Source organism: Larimichthys crocea, chromosome XXIV (genome assembly GCF_000972845.2).
Source record: "Larimichthys crocea isolate SSNF chromosome XXIV, L_crocea_2.0, whole genome shotgun sequence".
NCBI classification, from domain to species: domain Eukaryota; kingdom Metazoa; phylum Chordata; class Actinopteri; family Sciaenidae; genus Larimichthys; species Larimichthys crocea.
Genome location: NC_040034.1, coordinates 3,243,485 through 3,254,369, shown reverse-complemented (window position 1 = coordinate 3,254,369; position 10,885 = coordinate 3,243,485). Strand labels below are relative to the sequence as shown.

At 40.8% G+C, this 10,885-nt stretch overlaps 2 protein-coding genes across 3 annotated transcripts in view; one reads left to right on the top strand and one right to left on the bottom strand.

The window, feature by feature from the left end:
• ccdc177 (coiled-coil domain containing 177) overlaps nt 1-1,074 on the top strand; it is a 34,604-nt gene extending 33,530 nt beyond the window's left edge. For both annotated transcript variants that reach the window (XM_027274563.1, XM_019277823.2), the window contains exon 3: nt 578-1,074. The gene's annotated coding sequence lies outside the window, so the exon portion shown is untranslated. The remainder of the gene's footprint in view (nt 1-577) is intronic.
• A 230-nt stretch (nt 1,075-1,304) lies between these two features.
• On the bottom strand, nt 1,305-10,558 carry plekhd1 (pleckstrin homology domain containing, family D (with coiled-coil domains) member 1). Its single transcript, XM_019277824.2, has 14 exons — nt 10,546-10,558; nt 10,206-10,380; nt 8,846-8,939; nt 8,615-8,704; nt 8,176-8,252; nt 7,460-7,551; nt 7,320-7,372; nt 6,836-6,930; nt 6,640-6,733; nt 6,074-6,267; nt 4,610-4,742; nt 3,366-3,510; nt 2,692-2,835; nt 1,305-2,024 (listed from the first exon to the last, which is right to left on the bottom strand). The coding sequence occupies exons 2-14, from the start codon at nt 10,358-10,360 to the stop codon at nt 1,867-1,869; spliced, it is 1,524 nt and encodes a 507-aa protein (XP_019133369.2). The 5' UTR covers nt 10,361-10,380; nt 10,546-10,558; the 3' UTR covers nt 1,305-1,866.
• Between the last annotated feature and the right edge of the window lie 327 nt (nt 10,559-10,885).

Below are 10,885 nucleotides of genomic sequence, written 5' to 3'. Positions count from 1 at the left end.
CTGCGCTTCACTGTCCAGCTCATCCATTGCTTTGACATTATCTCTGACTAACACTGATTATCTGATCTGGAAGGAAGTTCAATATTTTGTACACACGTCATGCTAAATCATCTTTTTTAATAAAGCTGTCGATGTTGTGTTTTTGTCAGGTCACAGAGAGAGTGCATGTTGGGAAACAGTGCCTTGGAAAATATATTTTATAATGACTGCTGAATTAAAACATCCATCATCTGTAAGCTCTTCTCCTCCTCAGGGAGCCTGTCCCAGCTGACTGAGGGCTGACTGGGTACCCCGCCTCTCGCCCTCAGTCAGCTGTGATAGGCTCCAGCCACAATGAGGACAGGAGGTTGCGGATTTAATTCATGATCATCTGTGCTGATGTCAAACATATGATACCATACGTACACTCTAGTTTTTTATGGATCATTTTTTACTTTGAATGTTTATCTTTTTATTTGTAAACCCTTGTTTACCCGTTGCATTTCACAGTAACACATAATCAGAATAAAGTGTTTGTAATGTGTCGTATTAAATGATCTGTTTAGACTCTCACTCTTTTTTTTTTTCTTTGCTGCAGGTCCTGGTGATGAACGAGAGCCGCTGACACCTCCAACCGTCCCACACTGAACTTTATCAAGGTGTAACACACAACACGTCTGTCCTCTGATGACAACACGTCATATCAGCAGTTTTTATTCATTTTAATGTAGTAACAGTGCCATCGATTGCGCTGCTGAGGACATGAAACTGAGACAGCTGAGCCAGATAAGAACCAATGAAATGAAGGTTCAAACACAGCTTTATTAGCGTCAAGGCATGGTGTTCAGTCCGTGATGTGTCTCTTACCCTGATGTCTTCCCTTACCCTGACTCGTCTCTTATCATTTCTGCTGTGAAATTATCATTTGTACATTATCATGAGATGCTTGCGAGTGAATTGAGTTGAGTTGCTTCATCCAGAACAGATTCTCCGATGTAGCAGTAAGAAACCGTTAATTGTTTTCATAAAACCTGTTAAAGTAAAGAACACGACCTGTGCATACAATCCAGAATAATAAAAACAAACATTTTACAAGATGGATTCATCGTCTGTGAATCTATTAGGTGAAAACAAAAGAAACTAGGTACAAGGCTACAGTCACACACTGCTGACTCATTGATATATGATGATCTGTAACACGTTAAAGGTCCAGTGTGTCAGATTTAGTGGACTCGATTTACATAACTATGTTTTTATTGGTTTATAATCATCATCTGAAATTGTTTCTGTTTTTATGAGACTTTATATCTACAGATGCAGCGGCTCCTCTTACAGAAGGAGAGGGTGAGGTGAGACGAGCCACTAAATGTTACACACTGCTCCTTTACACGTTTCCTGATGTCAAGTAACATTACAGCATCTTATGAGATGGAGTCTCCTCACTGAGACGACAGCTGTTCTTAACATACATGAAGCTTTCACTTAACAGTCATACTCTTCACTCTTTGGTAGAAAAGTGCGATAAGAAATCTTCAGATTCGATGCAACAGTTCCAGGAACTGAACTCAGGAACTAAACCAAGAAATTCTGATGTTTGACCATCGCTGCTTCAACAAACACTCATCAGTCTCTGAAGGAGACCGGCGTTCTGGAGTTTTCAGTCTCAGTAACAGTAAATACAGACTTCCACAAACAGGACTGTCTAAAAGAGGTTTCACGTTCCTGAGTTTAGTTCTTGTACTTTATGCAACCAGTTAAACCACGAGGGGACTAAAAACCAGTTCTGTTACAATCATCTACAGTGTTTGAACGTTGGTTTGGGATCAGGATCTCTACATCACTCACTGTGTGGACTGAGGAAAAGCTAAGGGCCGTTTCTTTCTCCTCTCAGTCCTCTGGTTTGTTCGTGGCGTCTTTGCTAGTGATGATCTTGTACACGCTCTCTCTGAAGCTGCTGTCGGAGGTCAGTCGTCGAGCCGCCTCTCGCAGCTCCTCCCTGCTGCCGTCGTCGGCGTTGGCCACAGCAAAAGACTTGGAGTGTTTTACTGTAACCAAGAGAAAAGAACAGAACAGTTACTGCGGTGTGATTATAACAGGCGCATCGTAGAATAACAAAGTACTGACACGCTACCGATGAATCATTTAGGCCATCGACAAAATTCTAGATGAACATTTTGCATTAAATTTCCAGCTATTTAAATCTGACTGTTTATCTGTGGTCAGACAAAATAAGCAGATTTGCAGATGCAAACTGAAGCTCTATTTTCTGACATATTATAAACTGAACAATTAATTAATAATGAAAATAATCTTCAGTTGCAGCCATAACATACTGCCTCACTTCACATCCATTTGCAACTACAGCTCGTAGTAGTACGAGTACTACTATTACATCTACAACTGCACTGTTGTTACTACGACTGCTGATACTCGGCATCACTGCCAGTATGAATCATGCTTGTAACTAATAATAAACTTTTTTCTGTGGCACAGTTCAAGCATAAAATGTAACAGAGTGCTTCAGATAAAAGAAAATAATCAGAACATTTACAATAAAACGAGTAAATACATGAAAATGGGATGAATTTAAATTAAAGAAAAGATTAAGGATCATCTTCTAGAATTTATATCTGAGTGTTTTTCTGTAGAACGTGGATGGATTCATGAAATATGCACGCTGTGCAGTCATTAGTGTTTGAAGCTCAGACTCACACCAGTGGCGTCTGGAGGCTTTCCTCTGGACCCGGCAGCTCTTGATCCTGCGTGCAGCAGCTTTGTGCAGATACACGGCGTTCTTCATTATCGATGGAAGCTTCGCCTCGATCTCTGCGGCACAGATACACTCCTCGAAGAATCCTGGGTACGACACACACATCACATCACACAGGATACTCATGTTATTACAGCATCAACCACAGTCACTCGGTCGATCTTATCCTGTAATAATTATAACAGGCGGTTTTATTTATTAATGAAAATAATCATTGGTTGCAGCCCTGATAATTAAATCCTGGAGCTCTGATGGATAACGAGCATAAAACATGTTTCATCATCTTTGATATCTGCTGAATTTTTCTACATGTGTGATGATGTACTTCACACCATCAGTATGCATACCTGAGACAGAGGATTGTGTAAGTAACTGCTTAAATTAATATTTATGTACCCGGAAGACACTAATGACATCTTTCTGACATCTATCACGGATCATCACACCAAACTCCAGACAATATTCTGACAGAAAAATATCAGTAACTGTCTGATTTTCAAACCTCTTAGTGAATTTGATGCAGTCTCCTCCACAGATTACACTAATACTAATATTACAAATACTAATAATCACTAATATGTTCATATTTAACATCAGATATAAAAGTTTCTCTCACTCTTCAGATGAGTCACGTCCCCCTTCATCTTCTCGTCGCTCTCTTTGGTCCGCTCCAGCGAGTTCAGGCCTTTCTCCAGGTCCTGCAGAGCCTCTTCAGCCTCCTTCAGTCTCTTCTCCAGCTCCACCCGAGACTCAATCTCCACCTGAGACACACGAGAAACACGCAGAGGGTTAAATGTGTGTACTGTATCTGTATGAGGGTAATATATAAATATTGGGCTTTGGCTCAGCTGAAGAGGTCACAGTCAAACTGCCTCGTTTGTCTCGACACTTTGTGTCACATGATGAACTAAAAAGCTTTCACACTTTCCAAGTCAGAGTCATTCTGGAGACGTCTCAGGTCACTGGTATAACCAGTCAGTTTAGGTTTCACAGGAATTTGTGTCTTAAACTGTTTGTCTGTTTTAAATAGTGCAGAGAGACAGAGACGAAGACAGAGACGAGCACCTTTTGTTCCAGTAAATGTAATATGAGATCAGCTGCTCACGCCAGAGAGACTCAACACGTCAGACTGGTATGAAAGATGAGGAGGGGATCTGCTGCTGAACCACCTCGAAGACTTCACATACCTGATTCAACAAAAGACTCTGACTGCATATCCAACACATGTGGAAGCAACAATACTACATTTAAAATCTGATTTTTTCAGTTAAACTCCGTGATTAAATGTTCCTTTGTTAGTTGTAGAAGTCGTTTTACTTCCTCATTTAAATATCCAGCAGATTCTTTCTCAGATTTTTTCTAGCATCTGAAAAAGTTCATGTGCATTGGAAAAACCTTCTTTAATGCGTCTGGTCCATGACGCTGTGGGCTCTTAAACTCAGTGACCTCAGTATGATTCAGAGCCTCTTAATCACCAGCGTCAGGTCAAGAACTATAATTTAGCTCATATCTGCCTTCACACAAGTAATGATAAATGTAATTTAGCCTGGTGGAGTGCACGATGACTCACTTCATAAACCAACATTATTGTTATTAGTTCCACCTGAGCTCTGCCTGCAGAGCTGCACTGAGCATTATGTAAGAGGTGACAGGACTTCTTGTGCCAATAATTATAATAAAGGTGTCATTTATCTCTCAGGGCTGCAGACCGCAAAGAAAAAACAGATTTGAACTCGGCCAATTCTCTTTTCTCTCTTCTGATTCTGTCTTTGAAAGCCAGGCAGCCGATGAACACGCCGACCTTTAAACTGACTTTGTGTTTTTGTTGCTGTGTAAATCAGCTGAGTCATGCTGTGTTACCTTCAGCTCTGCCTCGGTCTGCTGCTTGTCTGCAGTGAGCTGAGAGAGCGACTGCTGCAGCGTCCGGGCCTGAGACGAATAGTACTCCCTCTCCTGCTGCAGGACTTTAGCCCGCTGCTCGTTCTCCTTGAGCCTGAGCGACACAAACAACACATCAGGGAGAAGACTCCACACACACACACACACACACCATGTTTAACTTGTTTATATCTTAAATTTGGTAATTTTAATGATTTTGGCATTATTTAAAATCTCAAAGATCAAGATAATAAAGATGTTTTGTTGAAAAAAAGATGCAAATTTTCAGACATTTCAAGGATAAAACAGAAACTTCAAAGACATCAGTTTTATCCGTGAGACACTTACAGGAATAGTTTGATATTTGGGGAGAAAAAAATATAAAAAAGTCTCATTTTGGATTATTTTTTTGTACAAATTTAAGCTTTAAGATCTAATGTGAACTTTGAGGTTACCTTTAGATGGATAACAGACATGCTGAGTGGTATGAAGCTTCTCATCTAACTCGCCACCAGAAAGCAATAACGTAGTGTATTTTTATTTACTTAGTTAAATAATCAATATTGTTATTAATTCTTCAGTCAACTGAAATTTACCAGCTGATCAGATGTCTCTGTCGGCTGAGTCTATTAGTATTATTATTATAGTATTATTATTGTATTATTATTATTATATTATGATTATTGTTTTTTTGTTTTTTTATCACGACATGGTTGAAAAAAAGATAAAAATCTGATTAAAAGAACAAAATCTATTACAATTTTAAAATCCATTATTGAGATCTCAAAGTTAAATTATAAAAACACAATAAAACAAACTAAATTCCACTTGTGTAACATTCGGTTCTGGTGTCGTATCTCTGCATATTTTATTATTTTCAGGTGTTTCTGCTCTGTTCCTCGATAATATAAAAATAAAGTGAAAGAACTTTAAGAAAAAGAAGGAACATTTCATATTAAATATATTTATGTTCTATTACTTTTTATTCTTGATATGTTGCTGAGTCACGTTTGATCCTGTGTTTGCTGCAGCAGTGTGGATCAGTTGTATGTTTATGTGTGAATGTTTATTTTAGATTTTCCGTAGAGCTGCAGCTGCTGCAGCCGTGTGTGTCAGAGAACGACGGTGAGGAGGTGAGTGAAGGCAGAGCGCTCATGGAAACATAACGTTATATTTCAGTGTTCATAACAGAACATTAGTGCTGCACGCTCAATAGCAGCTGCCTGTAATATCCCACTTACTGGTGCTGATCAATGGGCTGGTTGTTTAGGGATCAATACACATTTCCACTAACAGTTACATCCTCTGTGCCATTAGCATCAAGGTTCCCTGGAAAGAGAGTTTTTACTCTGCGGAGGCTGGAGCCTCTTTTTTAACTTTCAGGTTCTGATTCGTGAGTTGAAATATTTTGTCCCAGTCCGATGGTGGATTCTGTTTGTCACTCACATGTCGTCAGCCTGCCCCTTCTCCCTCAGCAGGACCTTCATTTGCTCCTCGATGTGTCGCAGGTCCCTCAGCAGGTCCACGTCTCCGGGATCCCCGTCGTCCTCACACTTCCTGTGGGCTGAGCTCTTCGACTCCTTCTCCTCCTCCTTCACACCCAGCAGCTCCAGGGTTCTCCGTTTCTCCTGAGAGAGCTCCTGATGGACGAAACAGCACACTCAGATCCCCGTCCTCTCACACTCAGGGTCCAGGTCAAGACTTTAGAGTTTCTTTTTGTTTATGTTGATCATGAGTGATCTTTTTCATGTTCAGCTGAAGTCCAAACTATATTATAGTTATATTGACACATATTTTGAGTTCAGAGAGTTATGGCCATGTTTTTTTGTGATTCATTTTGATATTATATCATACAACAGACATTTCTATTTACACACAGACGGAGATGAGTGATCTCAATCTTCACTTTTGGTCTTTTTTATAACATCATAATTCATAACTTTATCAGGATGACATGATCAGCTGTGACATGACAGATCATCATCATCGTGAAGTTTCTTTTCTTGTCGTACCTCGATGGATTTCTGCAGCATGACAGTCAAACTGCTCAGCTCTTCTTTTTCTGTCTCGACACCTTTCAGGGACTGAGCTGTGCCGTCCAGGTCTCTGCCGTGAACACACAACAGGAAACACGACAACACGTTCGTTTGTTCATTGGTTCACAGGCTCGTACGGTTCAGGTTCACAGAAACCGGAAACACTTCTTACAGTTTGATATGCTCCTGCTCTGCCTTCAGCTCCAGCACCACCTCCTCAAACTTCATCTTCTCCTCCTCCAGGACCTGATTCAGACGCTCCAGCTCCTGCACACACACACACACACACACAGTTGTAATTATGCAGGAACATTTTATTTATTTTAAAGGATCAGTGTAAAAGATTCAGTGACATCTAGTGGTGTAGTTGCTGGTTGCAACCCCCTCCGCTCGTCCTCCAGTTGCCAGTGTGAATGTGGAAGGCTCTAGAGCAGCTTCAACGGGGGGTCCACCATTTTTTGAGAATTAAAAAATAACACAAATGAAATATGATACTAAAAAAGGTGAGTTGTGTGAAACACAGCAGATCTTTGTTGTGAAATTAAATATTTTTACTTAAGAATAAAACATCTAATCTGTCTTCAGAGCTCAGAAATTCAGAAGATAAAAACTCTCACTGTTGATGTGAAGACACCAGAGGAGGAAACAAAGCTTACCTCCCTCTGTGCTCTCTGATGGCTGAGCTCCTCGGTCTCCTCCATCAGTTTATCTGGAGAAAAAAAAAAGAAAACCATGTTCACGTTGGCTGCCTCTGAGCTCAGAGCTCATTTATCCAGCTGACGTTCCCCGTGTTCACCCAGGTACTCCTGCTTCTCCTTGGCCAGCTGCAGCCCCTGAGCCTCCAGACTCTCAATCATGGCCTCCCCCAGCTGAGCGTTCCTCCACGTGCTGTCAGACAAACAAATTCATTTATTCATCAAGTAAAATACCGTGAGTACTAAAATAGATGCTTTCTGTCTCTATCAGCCGTGTAGCAGCGTCCTAACGATGAGAGGATGAATCCCTTTGACTGTTCCTCTGAGGCAGACGTTTGTAGTTTAGAAGGAAATATCTCGACAGCTTTTGGAATTTGCTGCAGACATTCATGGTCCCAACAGGATATGTTCTAATGAATTAAAAATATCCAGCTCTGATGCAGGTCAAAGTTTTTAGAACTTTGAACTTTCTCAACTTCTACTTGATCGATTTGATGCTGGATTGGCAGATTCGGCTCATGGATTCATGGTTCCTAGAGGATAAATCTTAATTATTTCCTTTTTCCACTGAGAGTGACATTTAGTTTTTTTATTAAAATATCTTGACTACTGGATGAATTCTTGTGGGATTTCATACATAAATTCATGCTCCCCAGAGGATGAATTATAATATAACTTTACTTTTCTGACTTTTCTTCCAGCTCAATCAGATCAAATCTCAATACTTTGGGTTATGACCAAATATTTCCAACAGACAAACACATTTCCCATCTGCACAAAGAGGCTTTGTGTCTTGAAAGTTCAGCTGAACACTCACACTTTCCCCGAGTCCTGGAGCATCTCCATCCACTGGACCTGCTCGTCCTCAGACTCAGCAGCCAGCACGATGTTACCCTGGAGGACAGAGCCACAATATATTTTACATTAGCTTGTCAGTAAAGAGCTCAGGCTGTAAAACAGACAGCGGATTTCCATCGTTGGGCTGCAGAGATAATAAAAATTGATGTAACACAGTTAAAGTCAGTCCATTATGTGTCCCATGTGTTGCAGGATTAGATTTCTCACGCTGCTACAGCGATAAAAGTACAATTTAGAAAGAGCTATTTCAGCTTCGCTCTGCAAGCTGCTTTGCCACAGTGATCTGTGACTAACGGTACAAGTCTATGGGACATTTTCACATTTATTTGTTGTTCCACGTTGTCCGTCTGCACATTTATACCATGGCAGGTCTTAAAAATAGACTTCAAACGTCTTACACTAAAATCTTCCAGGTTGACCACGATGGCAAAGGGCATGCCCACGTTTTCACCAGCTGACACCACACATCCTCCCAAAGGAATGACGCCCTGAGGGAGAAACACATCACACAGTTCTTTAGAAAGTTTCTGGATAAATAAAGTGACGTAAGAAGATTCCTTCATGTTCATTTCTCATTTATCTTGGACCACCTTCTTCATTTTCTTGTTCAGACAGGTGCAGCGGCTCACCTTGGGGTGGATGTTGAAGTACCTGTTGGTCTCAAAGTTTCTCTTCTCGCTCTCTGCATAGTAGAGCAAGAAGCTGTCTTTGATGACGAAGAATCTTTGTACCGAGGAAGACAATGAAAGCAGCAGTGAGTCAATCCTGTGGGGCTGAAAGGAACCAACGTCTGCCGATGTTCTCAATCAAGTTTGTGACTGATACATACACAAAATATTCCTGTTTAATAATTCTGCCTCTGTAAACAGAATTCAGTGAGAAAACAGATTAGAAACATGTTGCAGGATCATTTTCTAACCCGAATAATCACTCTGATTCATTAACGTCAGTCTGACTTGAATTTTTTGCCTTGTTTAAAATCTTAAACATTAATTTCAGATACTAATTATTAAATATAAACCATAGTAACTACATAAACTAGAATATTTATTTGAAATAGCTAATAAGAATTCTTTAATTACATTTTCTTCAGTTTGCATCGTCATGCTGCTGCATGTTCTGTTAGTTTTACTTTGAAGTTAGGTAGACTAACTTAACTAACAGGTATAAAAGAGATGCATTCAAAGTAGAAGTATTTGATGTACGAGTCCAAAAACATCATGCAGCTGTTTCCACAGGCTGAGGGGCACTCTTCACTCTTCACTCTTCACGCTGAGTGCCTCTTTAATTTAAATCTGCCACATTCTGACTGAACTCATTTACAGTCTAAACTTTCATCAGACTGGAGGCAGATTTGTTTTGTTTGTTTTTTAATCTGACAAATGAAACATTAAATGTCTGAGATCCAGATCCGGGGAACACGACCGAATTATCTCGACCTTTGTGACACAGACAAATGTTACAGAGAGCGTGCTGCAAATGGACTGATCTGTATTGTCGTTTTAACTGTTACATAAACTAAGAGCATTATCGTGTCATAAGGTACCGGTCCAGACGTTTTAACATCCAAATATACACTCAGGTTTTTTTTAGGGCACTGTGACACTGTGATGTGAAGACTGTGGATAAAGTCTCCTGTTGTTATATAAAGCAGTCGACTAATAACACAACATGTCCAACAATCCATGTTCATCATCACAGCAGACACAGAGACAGAAAACTTTCTGTAATTTCTCACTTTAGATGAATCAAACAGAACAGAGGAATAATTCCATTTTTACGCCTGTGAATTAAAGTTTTAAACTCATCTGTCAAATATTACAGCGATATCGAACTTTTCACTGTTTCTCTCTCAAGATATCAACTTTTTTAAAGACTAAAGGAAAAGCAGATTTCCTGTGACCTCGAGTTTTCAAAGTTCAGTTTTGATGAGGCTGAATTTTACCCTGAATGAGCTAAAAACAGGCGAGTCTCCTCTCTCCTCCTCACCTGCGGGACCACTTGGCAGACGGCCGTCCGATGGGCCTCTTCCACAGCACGCCGTGCAGCTGCACTTTGGTGCTGAAGTCCAACAACTCAGAGTCCGAGTGCTCCATGGACGACCAGGGCGAGTACGGAGAGCTTCTGGACGAGGACGAGAACATTCTCTGTGGATTCCCACGCCCTGAGAGGTGGAGCCAACAAAAAAACAATCAACTATCAATAGAATAATAAAAATGGAAGCACAACTCAGTGGATCAATAACAATTACCCCAATAACACACACACACACACACTGCAGCAGCAGCTTCAATACAAACAGGAAAAGTGAAAAACAAATCCCAATAACTCAGCAGGGTGGAATGATGCAGCTGCCAATACGCTCATCAGCTGGAGGCAGACTGACTGCACGGCACAGCGGAGAGGAAACAGGGAGAAAGAGGCAGGGAGGGAGGAAGAGGAGGGAGGAAGAGGAGGGATACTGGGAGGCGATGGGGGAGGGAAGCTTTAGGAATGAGTGGTTAAATCTGAAGCCGGTTGATACATTCCAGCCAGTAGAAGCTGATATTCAGATTACTGTGCTCGCAGCAGTCTGCAGCTCTTGGCAGGTATGGACTCTCCATCCATCCCTCCACCCGATACTTAGAACATCTGTGGCAGCAGAGGCGTGGCAGATGAGCAACACGCAG